This window comes from Malania oleifera, chromosome 5 (genome assembly GCF_029873635.1).
Source record: "Malania oleifera isolate guangnan ecotype guangnan chromosome 5, ASM2987363v1, whole genome shotgun sequence".
NCBI lineage: Eukaryota > Viridiplantae > Streptophyta > Magnoliopsida > Santalales > Ximeniaceae > Malania > Malania oleifera.
The window spans coordinates 31,071,588-31,093,680 of NC_080421.1; the positions used below are offsets into that span (position 1 = coordinate 31,071,588).

At 36.1% G+C, this 22,093-nt stretch overlaps 2 protein-coding genes across 2 annotated transcripts; both read left to right on the plus strand.

Annotated features, from left to right (window-relative positions):
- The first annotated feature begins 4,635 nt into the window (after positions 1-4,635).
- On the plus strand, positions 4,636-13,511 carry LOC131155776 (lysine-specific demethylase JMJ32). The gene is made up of 4 exons (XM_058109171.1): positions 4,636-5,394; positions 5,461-5,636; positions 12,870-12,940; positions 13,042-13,511. Exons 1-4 carry the CDS (start codon positions 4,726-4,728, stop codon positions 13,230-13,232), a joined length of 1,107 nt encoding a protein of 368 aa, XP_057965154.1. The 5' UTR covers positions 4,636-4,725; the 3' UTR covers positions 13,233-13,511.
- Positions 13,512-15,434: 1,923 nt separating this feature from the next.
- On the plus strand, positions 15,435-15,947 carry LOC131155777 (uncharacterized). Its single transcript, XM_058109172.1, has one exon. It carries the CDS (start codon positions 15,435-15,437, stop codon positions 15,945-15,947), a length of 513 nt encoding a protein of 170 aa, XP_057965155.1.
- Positions 15,948-22,093: the final 6,146 nt, after the last annotated feature.

The window sequence follows — 22,093 nt, forward strand, 5'->3', positions numbered from 1 at the left end:
TAGTACGAAAAGTAGTATGTTTACAAACTTGACCATACTCACAAATATAGAACCAATAAATCTAATTCTAAGAAGGTTAGTATGTGATGAAATTATGTGAGATATTCTCCCATGGTTTTGTTGGCACTAAAATGAGCTTTAGCAACCTCACAATCTTCCTTTGACAAAATGGCATAGGTGCTCCTCAAGCAGCCCATTGCTCTTTATTTGGCCATTAGGTAACGCCTTGAGGTCAAGAGATGTCTAGCTATGATATAGGGATTCTAAATAGTTCAAACCAAAATTTTCAAGTGAATCTAGTGTCCCAATCATTTTTTATGTCTTGGGAAGAACCCTAATATTTCATAAGATGTTCAAAGAATAGTCGTGTGGTCTCCTCTGTCGAGTCATACTTTGATGTTGGTATAAAAAGTACTACATTAAAAACTTGACATATTTACAAGTGTAGAACCAATAAATCTAATTCTAAGAAAGTTAAGACATGATGAAATTAGGCGAAATATTCTCCTGTGATTTTGTTGGCACTAAAAGAAGCTCTAGAAACCTTATAATCTTCATGTTCTTGTTGACAATTGAGACAAGTTCAACTATATTCAACCAAATCTTTGTCCATTTCTAACCAACAATACCCCTAGTTAGACACTATCAAAGTTGGGTGCCATCCTGGGCAGCTTAGCCTAAGCGAATTTTTGTGTGCCCATAGTCTCCATAAATAACTAGCAAGCTTTTCCCTCTTCACTAGCTTTATAAATGGTTAGGATGTTGGATGTTGGACAAGGCTCTCCTTGATGCACTCCTGCACTATCCTAGCAATCATAATTGTTGTCATATGAACAAGTTGGACTTTCCAATTCAAAGATTTTGTAACTAATTTATTTACTTCACCTTCTACTTAAAGATGAAATCAAACTTAGCTATAAATTCTTGTTAGCGAGCTTTTAGGAAAGACTTAGATTGTATTAAAAAGGCTAACAATAGATTTATTTTTCTTTTCTACTGACTTTGATCCAAATAAGTAGTGCCATTACATTTATAGGGAATGGATAATTGCTAGTGATCATTTAAAGCCTTTCAAGGCTGCACAATGATAGGAATAGGAAGGATATAATCCTTCATCTTAGTTCCTTTTAAGTTGTCAAAATCTCCTTAGCACATCTTTATCCAATACCACCAGTTATCCTTCTTTAATAATTCCATTAATAAGGTGACTCTCCTTGAGCACCCTCCATGAATTTCTAGTAATAGTTGGCAAGACCAAGAAAGGAACATGGTTCTTTCATAGTCATTGAAACCTTTGAGTGTTGGAAGGCCCTCACCTTCTCAATGTATATTTGAATTTAACGTTGCTCACACATAACTATACAAATTTGACCTTGCTCAATTACATGGCTAAGGAAATTGATATGCTTATTAGCAAAGGAGCATTCCTCTTTCTTTATGGAACACTTCCTTTAGATGCTCGAGGTGCTCTTTTAGAGCAAATATGTAGACAACAATAACGTTGAGATATATCACCACTAACTTGTTGAAGTATATATGACACTTGGATGATTGAAGTACATTAAGATATTGGCACATTGTCTAACTCAAAGGACATCACCAAGAGCTCAAAAGCTTAGGAGCAAGTTATGCAAGTATTCTTTTTCTTATCACCTTTTGCTATCTACACTTGATCGTAGCTCGACCATGAGTCAAGCTTGGATACTTAGCAAAACTAACCCAACTAAACAAATATGGAATAAGAAAAGATACTCTTGTTGGTAGAATGACTTTGTTGAACACACAGTGCCCCATACATAGGCACAAGATGACATCATGCTTCTTCTAAATAACACTAGTGCCCCAATTGGTGCTATGAAAGGCAAAAGAGAACCCACTTTTAACATTTAATCAGGTTGATTTTGAAACTCATTCAATTCAAATGGCTCCATTAGATATGGCCCCTTAATGGGGGGTTTTGGGCCAACTTAATTTCATGATCAACATCTCATCATGAAGGAAGGCATTTAGCAAAGACTAGATTCTTGGTAGAGGCAAAACATGTTTGTTAATTAACCCCTTCTTAACGCCTCTTTGAGTTGTAGAAGGGACTTTTCATCATCTCCTTTCTTTGACACAACTTGAATCGTAAAAGGGTGACCATCCATTAACCAAAGACATAGGAGAAATCCTACTCTCTCACACACAAATTCCATTTATAGTATCATTTGAAAGTTATTTATTGGAATGACAACTAGATTGACATGTCTAGCTTACCAACCAAGCTTTATAAAAACATGTTTGGTTGTATCTAGTGTTAAGTCTTTGCGTTTCACTTTACAAAATGAAGTTGTATGTAGATGGCTTAGCTATTAATTATTGTACAAAAGTTCTTCCTACAATTTATGGAGCTTAGTCCTTGCCTATTGTTTCAATCTTTGAAGCAAATAGAATAATTTGTATTTCTCTAACATGTCTTGAATGTTCAACATCAAAACTAAGAATTGTTTCACATACTCTACATTGGCCCAATGATGTGCTAATGCCTCATAGGTCACATTTTGACATCATCCTCAATATTTTCAAAAACAAATTAAGCCTTGTATTCCTTTTCAAATCTATCTCTTAAGTATCAATCATGCATAGGCCATTCTAAATCTCGTCATACTTGGTTTATTTCATGTTTGTCATTCTTTGATATGTACACTATAACTATGGATGCTTTAGATTCATTAGAGTCCATTCTAATTGCATGAAAGTATGATCCCTATCAAGGAGGAATTTTTTCTATTTCTTTGAATCACAAGCGTGATCTCAAGAGGTTCAAACATCTTACCCTATGATCTTCCATCGCAATAGAATTGATGTTTTCTGATAATGTGAACCAAAAGGTTCACGTTGGTACTTGGTAGTTAGGTCCACTATCTCATGTTGCTAGACTTCCACCACAATAACCTTTTGTTGCTTTTAAGTCCCTCGTGGGCGTTAGTGCGCTTAGCAAGTTGAGTTATCTCTATGACCATCTCACTAACATGGGTAACATATGACTTAAATTCGTTAATTGCTGCTTATTCGTATGTTAATCATTTAGAGGCATTATTTTTCACTAATACTTAAATCAAACATATAATTGGAAAGCAATTTTATAAAGAAATCAACCGAACTTTGATACCAAATGTTACAAAAACCAAGTACTTCCCATAGTATCATGATTGTACCGCACTAGTTATAACACCTAGTTTTGAGCTAATTGGCCAAAAATTAACTGCAAATCAATCACATAAAATTCAAGTGCAAATATTAATATAAATAAGTAGCTACCAATAAGCATGAAAAAAAACATGATTTATTTCCTTGCACATTTTTTAGATAACCAATATTTGGTGAAAGAGACAAATTAAGTTATTCACAAATGCAATGTTTTTAAATTGGGTAAAATCTAGTAATAACCCATGAGTTTTCTAAATATGACACTCCACCTTCTGCATTTTTATGAACCTTTTAAAAAAATCTTGAAATTTAATTTTGTTGATAAAGTGAACATTCCATTAGTTGGTTAGTCAATTGATAAGCTTAGTGAAAAAAATAAAAATTTACCTATACTAAAATGACAATTTTACCTTTTCATTCAATTTTCATATGATAAATGATATTGATTTAATAAATTAAGTTAGAAGAGTTAGTTAAGTATAATATATTTTAAAAATTGAACTTGTAAATGAATCGAACACCCAATGACTAGTTTGAGTCAACTTATTTACATAAGCACAACAACATAATTAAATTATTAAATGTGTAAAAAATAATAAATGTTAATAATTTTCAAAAAAAAAAATACTTAGATAATTATATTGTTCCAAAATATGTGCTATATACATTCCATGCAAATTAAATGATATAATTTAAAATTAGTTCAAATTGGCCAATTAGTCAAATTGTGACTTGTTTTTTCGGGTTTAATTGAATATCTTATTTAATAACATAACAACTTGAATAAAATTAAGAAAAATATTAAATTGCCTTGAAAAAAGGTCAACCAATTAATATAAATTTAAGTTTTATTTATCTATTTAGCATTCATATTTTATGCATAAAAGAACTAATATTCAATTTTATAGTTTTAATTTATAAAATATAAAGTTTGAAATTTTAGTTTTTACTTTATCTAACACTATGTTTGAAATGTTACTTGAATTTAAAAATATTAAATTACGTTTTATTTGTTTTATAATTTGTTTAGTCATTAATTTTTATTAAAATTACATCTAACAAATATTTCATTGCATTATAATTATTAAGTTTTGATAATTTATTAGTAATTTTTACTTCTATATATATATATATATATATATATATTTAAAAATTAAAATAATAATAGATTTTTTTGTTGCACTAATATTAATTATAATTGGTTCAAACCAACTCGACTAATTGGACTAGTAAATTTAATAATCATTTAAGTTTTTGATTCATTGAATTAATTTTTAAGATATTATATCGATTAATCTTCTTAATTTATTTTATATAATTAATATTATTTCAGAATATTATTTTACAATAAATGAAATTTATTTTTTACATATATTAAGAGTTAATTAATTAACGATAAATTTATTTTGTTAATAATTTTTTTAAAGTTTTTTGAAAACTGACGTCATGTTCGAAAAATTACTCTAATTTTGAAACGAGATGACGCGACTCTCCTTGGAGAAGGAGGGTAGGATTACTAAGCTGCCATGATAGGTTATGGCGGCGGCGGCGGAAACGCTGTGGGAAGAAGTAAGGGAGCTAAGCCTGGGGTGTAGCGGCCGGGTAGAGCGGCTGGACTCTCCCCCAACGCCCCTCCGCTTCCTGAGGGAGTTCGTCTCCCCCAACAAGCCCTGCATCATCTCTGGCGCTACCCTCCACTGGCCCGCCTTGGCCGCTTGGTCCGACGACGCCTACCTCTCTCGAACCCTCGCCATCTCCGACCACCTCGTCTCCGTTCATCTAACTCCGACGGGCCGTGCCGATGCCCTCGCCCCGCGCCCCTGCGATCCATCGTCCCTGTGTTTCGCCTCGGCAGACGTGCGTCGCATGCCCTTCGCCGACGCGCTCCGCCTCATCGACGAGTCCGATGGCTCCTGTGTGGCCTATGCGCAGCAGCAGAACGACTGCTTCCGCTCCGAGTACTCTGCCTTGGCCGGTGACTGCGAGCCCCACATACCCTGGGCTACCGAAGCCCTAGGGTGCCTCCCCGATGCCGTGAACCTCTGGATCGGCAACGGTCTCTCCGAGACCTCCTTCCACAAAGACCATTACGAGAATCTCTACGCCGTCGTTTCGGGCCAGAAACACTTCCTCCTCCTCCCTCCCACCGATGTTCACCGGATGTACATTCGCGATTACCCTACTGCTCGCTACGTCTACTCCCAGGTCTGCTCCATTTCTGTTTGTGTATGTGTGTGTGAGCTTTCTGTTCTCAGTGGCTTTAATTTGTAGGATACGGGAGAGTTCACGCTGGAATTGGAGAACCCGGTGAGATATGTGCCCTGGTGCAGTGTGGATCCTTACCCTTCATCAGAAACCAAAGATCAAGAAATGTCCAAATTCCCTCTGTATTTCAATGGCCCAAAGCCATTTGAATGTACAGTGAAGGCGGGTGAAATTCTTTACTTGTAAGTCTACTCCTTCTGATCCTTGCATATAACCATTATGTTAAAACGCCTATTTTCTTTTAAAGAAAATTTCAAATATCATTACATAGCATTTAGTTCTGTTTTCAGCCGATGTCTGTTGGAAGTAAGGACTGCTGGGCTCGAATTTGAATTTGTATGGATTTAGGTGAAACTCAATTTAATTTTGTATTATATTTATTTGAAAATTTACATAAATCTCAATCTTAGGTCCCAATTCCAACTCCAAACATAGGGTGAGCAAGTTTCACTCTTCACTCTGCAAGTAATAGCAGAGAATTCCAAAGAATTTTTTTAAAAAATACCCAATCTCAGGTCGCAATTCCAAACCCTTTGCTCCATATTGATTATATAACAGGGTTCATGCATTTATTGTATAACCTGTGAGACTATAACAACTCACCACTGGACAATGTCATATTCTTGATGTATCTTTTAGCTAAGATACATTAGTCAAGTGCAAATATTATCCAAAATTCTTTGAAAAAAAAAGTTTCTGCTCTATGTCCTGAATTTTACGGGTGATGCTAGACATCAGCTTTTAATTTGAATTCAAATCATAACTTTGAAGTTGAGATATAACAAATGTATCTTTATAATTTTAAATTGCTTTATTGCATGTTCAATTTATTTTAGAGAAGGGCCAATCAAAATTGCTACTGATGTCAATTGATCCTGACATATTAAGAACTAATTAAGCCACTGGGATCCTTTATTTATTTATTTTTTTTAATTTTTAAAGTTTATGGGAAGAGTCTTGACTACTTTTGAGAGGTTAATACCCATCCATGGTCTGTGCTTTTCCAATTAAAGCATTGCCTCTTATCCAAAAAAAAAAACGAGAGATTCATTCTTGATTTCTTGGTCCACTTAGCTCTTGCACTCTCCCTTTTTCAATGCCATTAACTTGGAAGCTGTAGGATTCCAACTTTTTGCCTATAGAAATTTTCATTTTTGAGTTCTTGTGATGCCTATGGAGAAGTGTTTTCTCATCCAATTTTTATCATGGTCATGACTCCACATTCATTTTGTTTTATGCTATTACGTACTGCCCATAAGAGTCCTTAATTTGCTAGGAGTTCACATCTTACTTTGGCTAGACTTGCCGACATTAAATGAGAACCCAGATGAGAGATATTACCCTTTTTTTTTTCTGTTGTCATCACTGCCCAAAAAGAACTCTTTACGCTATATTATAATTGTTCTAAAGGTCAACTTGTGTTAGGGTAGGGCAGATTAACTGCTTAATTAATCATAACTTATAAATTCATTTATATTTTGATCATCAATTCTTCTGTGTGTCTTTTCTCCATCTAAAATGGCAAACAGTTGAGGAGTGGTGGAGTACTCTAGCCAACTTAAACTTGCTCTTGTTTTAAGAGATGGGAACTATCCAGCTTTGTTCTCTTTTTTGCTGAGTCTGGCAGGGAAGGGGTAAACTCACACCCACACTGCACATTGGTGCGGCTAAATGGGAGCGAAGAGGGCTGCAACGCGAAGAGGGCTGCAACAAGCACATCACGTCCCAAAAGCTGGCCATCTAGCTTACTGTTTTGTGAAAGATGATGCCACCATTTTTTAGAGACTTATAACCATGAAAGATGATGCCACCATTTTTTAGAGACTTATAACCATGTAAAACCTATTTTATTAAAGCTTATTGTTTTGCAAAAGGTGCTACCATTTTTGAGAGATTATAACCATGTAAAAGCATATTTTGCCAAAGGCACCTAGTGCAGCGAGGCCCAAAGCTTATTTAGGGCCTAGGCACGAGTATGGTTGTTAAAATCGAGACTTGAATTGTAGAATCATATGATTCTACTATTCAAAATCACCCTGACAATCCAGCTCCCATGGAAAATCGCATTTCAGTAGAATCGTTGCAGAATCGTACCTGAATCCATGGAATCGTGGAATTGGAATTGTGAGTGGAATCGTAATGATTCTATAATTCTGCCTGGAATGGTTCTTTTCCCTCTTTGTGCTTGAATTGTAAGGCCCAATATGTGTTTTTATTGCAAAATAGGGCCCAAAGCTTTTACATTAAGCCCAAAATTTTGAAATCTAGGGCAAAATGGCTCCTAGAAGCTCTGTTCGACAGCTTCGGTGTTTGATTCTTTGATCAGCAGCAAGGCAGCAACCAGCAAACCCATCAAGCACTCTCGTCTCCCTCTGACTCTCCTATACTCTAGTCGACTACTCCTGTAAGGCTGTAACAGCCCTGTTCGTGCTCGATGTGCAATTCAGCACTCGCCAGCAGCTCTGTTCAATAGCTGAGGTGTTCGATACTTCGATCAGAAGCAAGGCAGCAACCAGAAACCCTTCGAACACTCTTGTCTCTCTCTGATTCTCCTCTACTCCAGTCGATTACTCCTGTAAGGCTTCGACGTGCAGTTCAGAACTCGACAGTCGACTCTTCTGTTGGCACTAAGTTCTGATTGTTCTTTGGTGGTCAACTCCTTTCTTGAGTCCTCTTTTCACTATCGAACACCTCAGCAGCCAGCAGAGTCGGCACTCTTCTCTCCATTGACTCTTTTCTTCCTCTTCTTTTTGCAGCTGTGCTTATTATGCTAATAGTCTTAAGAATTGTCATAAAATTCCATATACATTTATTTTAAATATTTTTTAATTAGGCTTAATAATTGACTTATTAATTAAGCTTATACTTTTAAGAATTGTCATAAAATTTCAAATACATTTATTTTAAATATTTTTTTTACACTGAAAGTAGAATCATACGATTCTCGATTTGATTCTACGATCCGATCATGCAGACCCCTCCAACGATCCTACGCCGATTCTGACAACCTTGAGCACAGGGTGTAGGTGTGCTCATCATGAAGATTCGGTGCACATTTATTGAAATTGTAAACAAAATGTGTTATGCAATTGATATTTATTTTGTAAACAAACCTGCATTTAGGGGTGGCAAAACAAGTCGAAATCCGATGGGTGACCCGTGACCCATCGTTTAAATCGTGTTTGGGTTTAAGACAAGTTGACCCATTTATAAACGGGTCAACCTGGACTTGACCCTTTTCTTAAACGGGTTCCGCTCGGGTCACCCCGTTGGGTGATCTGTTTAACTTTATATATCTACAATAAAACCTAAGTACCTAACCAGCACCCATCTCCCTCACGGCCTCACCCTTCGCCATTCGCCCCTTCGGTTGTTGCTCCCTAGCCCCTGCACTTCTTGCCTCTTTCAGTTTAAGTGAATGTCTTCAATTCTTCGTCCTCTTCTTCCTCTTCCTGGATCTGGCGGCGCTCCAAGACCCCCTTCCCCTTCCAATGGCTCTTCTGCTTCCCCCTCGGTACTCGCCCCACTGGCCACGAAGAACGCCTTCTACCTCTCCTGCGAAGTTGGCACTCCTCCTCTTCCGCACCTTCTGCAGCATCCTCAGCCATCGCCACCTCCCCGTCGTCTAGATCTAAATCTTCAACCAGTCAAATCTTCTTCTTCTTAATTACTTTTCTTTTAAATCTTTTGGGTTTTTAATCTTTTTCCTCTGATTTCAATTTTGGGGAAGAAACAGAGCAAAGACTATCTTTTTTTTGTGTAGTGTTGGTTTGGGCCTTTGGGGACGGTGATGGAGAATGGTGGAAGGGTTAAAGCCTGGGTTTGGTGGTCAAGGATGGAGGAATGTTGAAGACGGCAGTCGGCTAGAAGATTGGCTCACGACCCTCACCCCCTATGAAATTTTTAAAAAAATTTAAAATAAATAAATTATGTTTTTAAACGGGTAACCTGTGACCCCCCTGTTTATTAAACGGGAGGGTTAGGGTTTACGTGGTTATGACCTGGTCGTATAAACGGGCGGGTTAGGGTTTACGTGGTTATGACCTGTTTACGACCTGACTTGTTTACGACTTGCTCGGACCCGACCCGTGAACCTGTTTTGCCACCCCTACCTGCAATGATACTTCAATGCAAAAATACCAAAATATTCAATGATAGAGCTTTTGAGTGTAGAGAAAATGCCCACTGCCAAGTACCAAGAATGGTTAAAATTTTTTTTCACCCGCTTAATTTCTGATTTTGTTTTTTTCGCAACTCCCTCATTAAATTTTTGTGACTTTCTTATTAAATAAGGATACAGCTGCAAAGGACCCCCAAAAAAGTACAACAGAAGAGAAGGGGAAGGGGGGGGACAGAGGTAAGCAGGGAGAAAACCCGAGTTCCAAAAGAGAAGAAGGGAGAGATCAAGGGAAAATAAAAAAGGAGAAAAGAGGACTAGATTAAGAACCTTGTTGTGAAGAGAAAAGGGGCAGGGGCTTGCGGAGGGGACAGTATCCTGGTCTTGAGAGTAGAAGGGTTGAGAGAAAATGCACTAATCATGAGAGGTGGAATGGAAAGCAACCTGTTTGTGACAGGAAGGACTTATCATAAAACTGAGAAGAGGAGGAAGGTAGAGAAGGATTTTGCAGGGGATTTTGGGGAGGGGGGGGGGACGAGATTACTGACCCGATTGTGAGGAAGATAGGCACCAACATTGTGAGTCAAAGATAACATTGGTGTGCATGTGCACAAACAAATAGAGTGAGAGGGGGGAGTGAGAGAGGCTTGCATGGGGGGTCTTAGAGAGATCAACCTGTGTATTGTTGGACCAAATAATGAAAAGGAAAGTGCAATATAATGTCCGTACTTTTTGTTGGCACAGAAATCAAGGGGAAGGAATGAAGCACAAATAAATTTAATAAGAAAATAAAAGCATTAGCTGAGCCTATTAGAGTCTTGCACCTAGCAATTTAGATGCTTCCTTCACTATGCCTCTTCGTTAGATATTAAACCATTCTTGGGGCCTGACCTAGCAAGCTTAACATTTTAGGTGAATTGAATCTTTAACATGATATTAGAGTCTCCTTGCCCAAAAGATCTAGGGTTCAAACCTATTGTCTCCAATCCATTCACCTAATTAAAATTACAGCACAAGGTAGGTGGACCTGTGCTTTATTCACTCTTTAAGTGGGCCTTTGCGTGTAGGGAATATTAGATAGATATTAACCAATTTTTGGGCCTCATCTAACAAACTTGAGCTCTGCACAAATGCAGGGTTGGCTGCATACACTGTATGACCCTCCCACTACCTTCGCAAAGCAGGGAGCCTTATGGCTCGAGGATGCCCTTTTTCTTATATATGTTACAAACCTAAGCTTTTAAGTGGATTAGTTCTTTGACACTCCCTCGCCTAGCCCTGTAGGTCACTTATTGCTTCTGGCATGCTTTAAACAACTATATATTTATTTGCAAACTGTGAATGGGTGATATTGATTCAAATACTTGTTACAAGAAATTGGTGGATTCTTGTCCAACAAATGCCAACCCAGATTTTCCCAATTGATGTTTTTAGCAAATTAATTAAAAATAAAAGAAAAGAAAATAAATTTTGATTTGAAGGAAAGAAAACACTCCTGCTTTTGAATTTATTTGCCCATGTAAAAAATTCATTGAAGTTCACTCCTCATATATGTTTTACTAGGTTTGTGTTTTTCAATTGGTGCTATGCCTAAATTATTCCATATATGTTCATTTCTCATTTTATCTTTTAATGTTAAACCGTTGATCCACCTTAACATATGCATCTCAACAACTTTCATTTTTTGTACATTTTGTTTCTTAGTTGTCCAGCATTCTAAACCATAAAGCATAATTGACCTTATAGCCGTCTTATAAAACTTTCCTTTTATCATTAGTTAACATGATATCTTCAAACAACATACACTAGGGGATCTCATTCTGGATATTTCTAATAATTTCATCAATTACTAAAATAAAAAGATGAGGACTCAAAGTAGAACTTTGATGTACACCTATTTTGATTGGAAACTCTCTAGAATTTCCTCCTACAGTCCTAATACTAGTTACTACTCTATCATTCATATCTTTAATAACCTCCACGTATCTATTGCAAACTCCCTTCTTTTTTAATGCCCCGCAAAGCACTTAGGGACTTTATCATAAGTTTTCTTTAGATCAATAAAAACCATATGCAAGTTCTTCTTCTCCCTAAACATTTCCATTAAACTTCTTTAAAGATAAATAACTTTTGTTGTAGATCTCCCATGCATAAAACCAAATTGATTTTATGAAATTTTCGTTTCTAATCTTATTCTATGTTCAATTACTCTTTTCAATAATTTCATTGTATGACTCATAATTTTAATTTTACGATAGTTATTACGATTTTTAATATCGCCTTTGTTTTTATACAAAGGTACTAATGTACTTTTCCTCCATTCTTTTAGCATTTTCTTAGTTTTTATAATATTATTGAATATATTAGTTAATAAAATAAGTCCTTTGCCCTTAAACATTTCTATACTTCAATTGATATTTTATCTGGTACTATAGATTTCTTACTTTTTATCTTTTTTTAATGTCATCTTAACTTCAAGGACTCTAATATTACGAATAAATCTCCTATTTTCAATCGTCTCTTCATTTGTCACTTCTAAGTTCAATCTTTTATTTTGATTTTCATTAAACAAGTTATCAAAGTATCTTTGCCACTTTTGTCATTTATACATTTTACATTACCTAAATCTTTGCATTTTCTTTCTCTAACTCTAACAAGTCTATAAATGTCTTTTTCTCCTTTTGTATCTAATTTAGTATATAAAGTGTCTTAAGCTGTATGTTTAGCTTCATTGATAGTCTTTTTTGCATTTTTTCTCGCTTCTTTATATTTTTCAAGATTTTCTATATTTCTATAACTTTTTCATATTTATATCAATTTCTTTTTTGGACATTTTCATCCCACCACAAACTTTCTTTACTAAAGTATCTTCATTTGGACTCACCTAAAACCTTTGTTTTTATCCTTGATGATAAAATTTGTCATTTTATTCCAAATAGTATTTGCATCAACCTTATCCCCTACAGTCCAATCACATTCTTTTTTCATTTTATCTTTTCCACTGCATGCTTCCATCTAAAAAAAATGGAACAATTTAGCATGTTTAAATGACAATGAGATGATATCTCTTTGGGGACACCAAATGAATATAATAATAATAATAATAATAATAATAATAATAATAATAATAATAATAAAGAATGAAGTTTGTTCAAAAACTAAATTAAAATTACTGCATTTAAATGCTTATGAGTCAAAATCTTTAAGTTGAAGTTTTTATTTTTGAAATTATTTATGCTTGGCGGATTTATTTAGGCGATTAGTTAATTAAGTGTCTAATTTTCTGGTGTTAATGCAGGCCAAGTATGTGGTTTCATCATGTCGGGCAGAGCCCAGACAGCGGAGGCCGTACTATAGCTATAAATTACTGTAATGTGTCCTCCGGAGACTTCCTTTTTGTGTTTCTTTTTTAGTCCCCAAGTAGGTTTTGGTTCTACTTTGAATGCTGAAAGTACAACTGTATCTTGCAGGGTATGATATGCAGTATGATCTCAAATATGCCTACTTTAATTTCTTGCAATCAATTCAATACCCAGTATTCCATCATCCAGCACTGCAGGCAATGGAAAATGAGGGTTCATGTTTTGACGCATCTGTGTGCAGTTCAAAAGACACCTTGCCTGCTGATGAATCTGGTTCAAATAGTAATACGGCAGGGTGATAAAGATGATATGAAATTCAAATGAGTAGTTGTCTTCTGGTCTGGCTTATAAGTTTTGTAAATGTGTGGATTATTAGGTAGGAAAAGCAGCTGCAGGGAATTCAAGAGTTTCCCGTTGGTTTTGTCCGTATAGGTTTTTCTTAGTTTTTAAAATTATAAATTCCCGTTTTTCAATGTTTGGAAAGAAAGAAATCTAAATATGTCATGCCGTATCCTGGAGAATGTCTACCGACTATTATGATTGGCATTTTGAAATATGCGCCCACTTTCTAACAGAAACACAGCAGTCTTGATCCTCGTTTTTCTTCCATGTTTGATTTCTGGGAAACCATTTTACTGTGAATAGGCAGGACAGAAAACAGCCTTAATTTCATTTATGCAGTGATTCAGGTTGCAAATGCTTGGTAAATTTTGTGCGTCAACTGCACCTTATAACATGAGATTTTACCAAATCATGCTCCTTAATTTGTGCCCATCTCATCTCCCAACCCTGCATAGGCAGGACTTTTATGCACTGGACTGCCTTTTATAATCTGTAGGTCCTCCATTAAGAGTAACTTTTTGATTCCACTTGTCTTACGTTTTAAAGCAAGACCAGATATTTTCCAAATGTCTACCTAAAGCAGTCTAAAAAAACTTCCTGTCATCATGAATACTAGCTGATCAATCCACAGCATCAGAACAATGAGCATTGGTGTGTGACAGAAATCTCAACCATGCGTTCCCAAGCTCTTACTAAACGGTCTTTGAGTAATTGAATGCTCAATAAATTCAAACAAAATTGTTGCAAAGCAGTTTGCTTTGCAAGTAGTGATTTCGCAACTCAAAAATTGTGTTACAATCTCTGAGAAGTTCAAGCAACCAGATGGGTCTCGAGGGATGGGACTCCCAAAATTCTTTTTTTTTTGTTTCCATAGATTTTTTGTTTTTTTTTCTTCTTTTTTTTCGTTTCTATTTTTGTTATGTTTGTGTTTGTATGTTTACTTTCATCTTTAGTTTATTTTATTTTCCATTTTTTACACTATGGATGGTTTGTTAACTAAAGATATTGTTGGCACTTGTGTATACTTTCAATTCTGTTTTAAAATATAATAGACCACGACAAGATTTACCAACTTTAGGAAAGAAACCATGTCATTCTCATATTTAGAGTTCCTTAAAGAGATATCTTAACAGTTAAGTTTGGGACTTCCATGTTTAGGTGGGATCGGAAGGGTTATTTGATATGATATGAGCTAACTTTAAAATAGAAAAAGTTAGAAACCAAGCTTATGACCATCAAGAGCCCTTGTAATAGAAGAATGAGCACCCCCAGGGCTAAGCTCAGGTGGTGAGAGCAACTGACAGGATGCCGCTTGACGGTAATCCTCCCGGTTCGATTCTCGCCCTTGGGTTCCTGACTTACCAACCTATGGTGATGTGGGGCTGGATCCACAGGCGAGGGACTAGTTGGTGCACCCTGAGCCGCCGCCACGGAGCGTAAAACGCACCTGAGTGCCAGGGATCAATGCCCAGACACCAACGTAATTGAAAAAAAAAAGAAAGGAGAAGAATGAGGGTTATTAAGATATGAGATGAATTAACTTTTTTGTTGTGTTGCACAATCCCGAGACCAAAAGAAAAAACGCAAAAAACCAAGCTCCTATTTTTTTCTGTTCTCAGGTCCAACGTAGAGCCCCCTCACGGCAGCCTCGTCTTCCTCTCCTCTTCTCTTATTCTTCCATGTCTTCCTCCCTGCTCTGTCTCCCTCGGTTTCCAATTTCTCTGCCTCTGCAACTCCCAGAACCCTTCAATTCCAGCAGCTCTTCCCCTGCTCCAGCCTCCATCCGAAGCAGCACCACGGCCAGCATTGCCGTGAGCAGTCCACAATCCAGCACCTGCTCCGGCCCAGACACTCCAGCAGCAGTTCTGCCTCCCCAGAAACTCCTCTGCCTTCCCTGCAACTCCACACAGAGCACCAGGCAGTCCCCGGAGATTCCCGAGCCGAGCACAGCAACTCCCAGACTCCCAGCTGCTGCAACCTCACCCTCTGCTCCGGCCATCCACCGTGAAGCCAGCCTCTGTTCCATTCACTGCCCAGTCCCCACGACGCCCCCTGCTTAGCCTCCAACCACCGTCGTCATCTCCGTCTGCCGCTGGACCTCCGGCGATCCATACTCAGTCCCTGCAGCGCCCCACTTTTGTTGTTCCGGAAATTTTGAAATGGGGTCTCAAAATTTTCTATGGAACTTGGCTAAGAGGTATTTCACTGTTGGGCTCGTGACCTTGACCATTTCAGATCGGTATGCGAGTATGGGCCATGTTCGGGGTCTTTCTATGTCACCCACATTTAATCCAAGAAGCACTAGTTCTATGGGATCTTTTTCTGATGACTATGTTCTGGTGGAGAAATTTTGCCTTGAAAAGTATAAGTTTTCACATGGTGATGTGGTAGTTTCCTGCTCCCCAACTAATTACAAGGAGAAACACACAAAAAGAATAATTGCCCTGCCTGGTGACTGGATCAAAATCCCTAATTCATATGATGCACTGAAGATTCCAGAGGGGCACTGTTGGGTAGAGGGAGATAATTCAGCTTCTAGCATGGATTCAAGATCTTTTGGTCCAATTCCTTTGGGTTTAATTCGTGGAAAGGTCACTCGTATTCTGTGGCCTCCTGGGAGAGTAGGTGTTGTTGAGAGAAGAATATCTCAAGACGGGCTCTCTTCCTACTGATTTACAGACTGCAGGTTCTTCTTTCAGAGAACAAATAATTTTTTGGTTCATTTCTTTGTGGGCATTAGCCAAGCCAGCATTGTTTTCTTGAATGGGTGGTCCTGAGTCATGAAATGTTTTCACCATCCGAGAGCTGCTGTATTTGACAGAAACAGAGTTGTTTTTCCAACTGTTCTACTGCACTGAGGGTTCCTCTTGGCAGGGCTTTTGTTTTATTATAGGGCATTTGTCCCACGGCTACACTTTTTGGTTGGGTCAGTGATTTGAGGCTGAAATGTTTTTTCAACTGTTCTGGAGATGATACTAATTGTAGTAAACACAGGAGTATGTAGTAATTAATGTATTGTCTATTGAGTGGATGTGACAAAAAAAATTGACTATTTGTCATTGTTTGATGACATTTCAACAGTTTTTGTTCTAATATTTGTGAGGATGGTCAAATGATGTAAGAACTAGATGTTGAATGGAACTATTTGTGATTAAAAAAAAAGTGTTGCACAATCCTCTGATGCATCCCTCCCCCTCTAAAAAAAAAAAAGGGGATTTCAAAATGAAGAAAGCTAAAATTTACATGCTTGTGACATCACAAACTCATATGAGAGGAAGAGGATAGCTAAAGCAGGTGGGACCTTCCTCCACCATTCTTGTCACGACTCAAAAATTCTGTTATTATATTTTTTTTCCATGCTGCTAAAAATATAAAATTATTCTGATACCAATTATAACATTCACAATGTCATCTCGAACCCAAAGTGGGTACTGGGGATACCTGTTCATAAATACATACTATCTATGTAACGGAAAACATAATATACCTGAACCTTATATACAATACCAGAATTCTACTACCTCCATAAATGTACATGTGCATCTCCAAAAGCCATAAAATGTCCTAGGAATTATACAAAACACATCTCTCTGCTCAACACTTACCCTGAATCAAGGACTGTACCAACACCTCCTCTACCTCGGAGCTCGCTCCGCTCACATGTTTGGATCTCAGGAAATGTTGAATTCTGGGGTGAGACACCTCTCAGTAAGTGGGATAGATTATCATCAGTGTGTGGCAACAAGAGTTCTATTGTGTATCATAAGTATATGCTATACATAATTTACTGTAATATAATTATCCGTATATGATAAATCAAGTAAAACGGTACTCATATTTATGTTAGTTTGGAGAAATTATATTTTCGACATAAACATACTATGTTATAATAAATTATTAAAAACATGTAAATCATCTGCTATAATTGTATAATACTAAAATTTTTCACTGGATAGATAATTAGCTGATATCATGTATTACCTCCATATGATTGGGTTGTGCAGCTCGTAGGCAGGACCTAACAATGGTTGGCTTACCATGCTAAACCAAAATTGACTCATCTATAAGTACGATTGACCTGCCCAGCTTGGTCTAGACTACCAAGGTGGGCACACTATTTTTCTTTGGGCTCAATCAACTATCCAATCACCAACACTTTATTTGAGACGTGTGGTGACATTAATATGAACTGATAGTTACGATACCGTGCTCTGAAACTAAACTAAGCTATCAGGGTTCTGCTATCATATAGTACTTTTCATAAATAACTATAACATAACTCGTTTCATGTTTCTGTGTAAAATCTATCATATTAAAATTTCTAAACAAACTATTATATATATATATCTAATCACAACACTGAGTCGGCTGAGCTGTCACGGCACTAGGTCGGCTGAAATATCACAGCACTAGGTCGGCTAATCTGTAATAGTATACTATATAATATCATATTTTCTATGATGTCTGTGTCATTCTGAAAATCATTATCAAACTGCATTTGTTCTATATAAGCATAAAATATTCTAGTATGTTTATACATACTGTAAAATAATCACATTCATGCCACACGAGTGAGTGTTGCCCTATAATATACTAACTGTCTGGGAAAACATATTTTTGATGAAAAATGATATTAATTCTGTTTCTAGAGTTTACTCAGTTCAAATATCAGATTTCCGAAATCATACAACAATTCATAAATTTCACTCTCATATTCCTGAATGTCCAGAAATAAAATCATATAAATATTTTCTATAATCAAACACTGTATTTCAAATCTGTAAATTTCCTAAAATACCTGACATAATCTATCCCCTTATCTGTTTCTTGGAGAAAATGTCTGCAGGGATCCTAAAATCGTGCCTGCGACGTACACACAAGGCCCTGTATCCATAAACCTTAATTTAATTAATTCAACCCTAGAATAACAGCCATTTAACATTCCTAGGCTCACATACTTCCAACAACTAACTAAACTTTAAAAACAATTCCTAGGCCCACATACTTCCAACAACTAACTAAACTTTAAAAACAATTTTCTTACCCTAGTTTTGAAGTGATGCCCAAAATGCCTGTTTCATAAATCCGCTTCGATTAAATTGTAGAAAATCATCGTCGGGATCCCGAAAACACTTTTGTCCTTCGATTTGGGCTAAAATCGGGCCAAAAATCAAAGAGAGAGAGAGAGAGAGAATTTAATTTTTAACAAATAAAATGATCTTAAACCCTTTATATAGGTATGCTAGTGCAGGGGAAACCGTTGACGGTTTCCTTGAAATCGTTGACGACGATTTGACCTTTTTAACTAAACCATTTCTACTGTTTTACCCTTACCTGGCTGTGGCAACTCAAAATCGTCGACGGTTTGGCCTTGCACCAAACCAAGTCTTTACAATTCTTCTATTACATGAGCCCATAAGAAAAAATACTAGGTGTTAGGAATATAGTACAAATATAAGAAAAAAAAACTCATGAACTAATTAAGTACAAACACGAGTTACAATAATGCTGAGACATAGATATCTCGCTCACTTTAAGGAGATACAAATTCTCCGTAATTTTCTTGGCTTAGCTCATGAACTGGTGCAGTAGAGTTTCTCTTTAACTTGTTTCCCTTATACAATAACTTGATTTGAATTGTATGTCTCTCTCTAATTTTGCATAAGTAGAAGAGTCCAAAGCTCTACAAACGAACACTTTTTTTTTTTTTTAAGTTATTAAACTCTCTATACTCGAATGATAGAATAGTAAGATGAGAGTGTTGTGAAGAGAACTGTGTGCAGAGACTATGTTTAGAGCCAATACTTAGGGTCTGTTTATAGGCACACAAGACCTAAAATCAAGGTACACTTAATATCTTGAATTTAAGAAACACAAAAAAAAAATAAAAACTCAATAAATAGATATCTAATTTTAAGGTATATATCACTTTCAAAGACTTAATTAAATAGATGTATGACTCCAAGGTACATGCCTATCCCAAAGACTCAATAAAATAGATGTCTATCATCAGGGTTCATGCCCTTTCTAAAATGATGAATCAACTTTGATAGTGTAATTTTAAAGTAAACTAACAATTTCCCCTTATTTTAATATTATGTATGAAACATGTATATTATGTATGTAACATGTATGTAGACAGTTTAACCGCCAAAGAGGGATAATCATGCATAATGAGGGTGTACTCTACATTAAACCTTCACTTAGTGAACAATAATTTTTACTCCAAAGTCAGTAGTAATCTCAGACTTGACTATGACTACTTAAAAGAAATAGAGTGTTACTGCTCATATATAATAATCCGGATGTTGACTTGAGCTTTAATAGTCAGCACATTTTGTCCTTGTGCTAATCCCAATTTCATGAGCATATTTGAGAATAACCTTGATTTTCATTGAGAGCGACCACACATTTTATGCTCACATTGGTGAAATCTGTCAAGGGTGATTTTGTAACTCTAAAACCCCACTTATAAGAGATGTAAATTATCAATAAAAGTTTTTAAACTCAATCTTCCCCATTACAAAATAAATGCACTTACACCTTAAGGATGAGTTTAAGATAATTATGCATTTCCTACAACTACCATATCATTTGTTCTTCCCATTGAACCTAATTATAGGATCTTTGGTCCTTAGGTTGGGTATCCTCATATGTGGTTAATGATTTTATGGGTTTCCACCCCATCCCCCTCGATGTTTTCCAGACCTTTTCTCTTGCTAAGGTCTTAGTTAATGGATCTGCAAGATCTCAGTAGATCTTATATAATTCACATTAGTGATGTCATTACTTAATATGGTCTCATAGTACTATGTTTCCTTCTTATAGGTATATATTTATTGCTATAATATTGGTTATTCACTTTACCACCAATTGCATCAGCGCTATAATAACTAATTAGGATAGGTGGTATTGGCTTTTCTCAAAATGAAATTTCATATAACACATCTCTCAACCAACTTGCTTCCTCACTAGCTGATGCTAAAACAATTAGCTCAACGTCCATAATTGAGTTAGTAATTATTGTTTTGTTATTTAAATTTATAACAAATAGCACTACCACCTAAAGTAAAAATATAATCAATGGTAGAGAGGGAATCACCTGACAAACTATTCCAATTGACGTCACAAAAACCTTCAAGTACTGTTAGGATACTTAGTAAAAAAAAAAAAGTTCGTAACTTTTGGTACTAACTAAATATTTCATTATATGCTTAAGAGCATTCCAATGTTCTATACCTAGCTTGTTAGAAAATCTACTAAGTACTCCTATTGCATATGTAATGTTAGGTCTAGTTAAATCGGATGCATATCTTAGGCTACCAATAACGCTATTCTATTCCTATTGATTAATCACTTCATTTTCACTCTTAATTGGAAATAAGTGATTACCTGAATCGAAAAGGAGTAGAAACATGCTTACATTTATCGCAGTTATAGTTATTCAAAATATTCTCAATATAATGTGATTGATAAAGAAATATACCGTCACATGATCTTATTGTTGTGTCGGGCACCCCACTTGTGTCAAACACCAATACTACAACTAATGTTCTTGAAAATATAAAGAACTAAAGCAAATGCAAAAAAATAATAATAAAAGACAGTAAAAAGAACAAGACAAGAATTAAACGAGGTTCGGTATAGAATTACCTACATCCTCGGGCACCGACAATCAATCCACTACTTCTTGACAAAGTACAACTTTGAGGTGTGTTTTACAAATGGAGAGTTGAACTCTTTATATAGTTTCAACCTCAAGTCCAAAAAACACGTCTCACCAATGTGGGACAAACAAAAAAAAATTCAAAACAAATTTTCTACCAATGTGGGACAAAAAACAAAAAATCTCCACCTTGACAATAAATTCAACAAATTTTTCAATCACCAATATTTTCTGGAGTTCCACATTATTGGCGCCTTCCAAAAATATTTAAACTTATAGGATATTGATCAAGTCCAAATAATGTTTGAACTTGATTGTTGTCACAATCTTAGTTAACATATCTGCCAGATTTTCAACTGTAGCAATCTTTAGAAGAAGTATCTTGCCTCCATCAATAATATTCCATATAAAATGAAACCGAACATCGATGTGCTTTGTTCGTGCGTGATAGACTTGGTTCTTTGCTAAATGAATAACACTTTGGCTATCACAGAACACAACAATGTGCTTCTAAATAACTCCCAAATTTTTAAGTAAACCCTGCAACCAAATAGCTTCCTTAACAGCCTTAGAAGCTTCCATGTACTCTACTTCTATTGTAGACAAGGCAATGGTAGAATGTAAGGTAGACCTCCAGTTCACTAGACCATTAGCAAATGTAAAAAATATCCACTAGTTGATCGACGTTTATCCAGATCACCTGCAAAATCAGAATCCACATATCCAACAACCCATTGATCAATAGTATTATTTTTCTCAAATACTATACCAACATCAATCGTATTCTTAATATATCTCAAAATCCATTTCATAGCTTGCCAATGTCCTTTACCCGGATCATGTATATACCTGCTCACCATACTAACAACTTGTGAAATATCAGGTCTAGTACAAACCATTGCATACATCAGACTACCAACAACACTTGCATAAGGAACTTGTGACATATACTTACGTTCCTCGTCTCATTTAGAAGATAATGCTGCACTAAGTTTGAAATGAGGAGCAAGAGGAGTGCTTACTAGTTTTAATTGCTCAGACATGCCAAAACTCTGTACTACCTTATTCAAATACTGTTTCTGAGACAAACTAACTCTTCCTCTCATTCTGTCTCTATGAATCTCCATGCCAAGTATCTTTTTTGCTTCACCA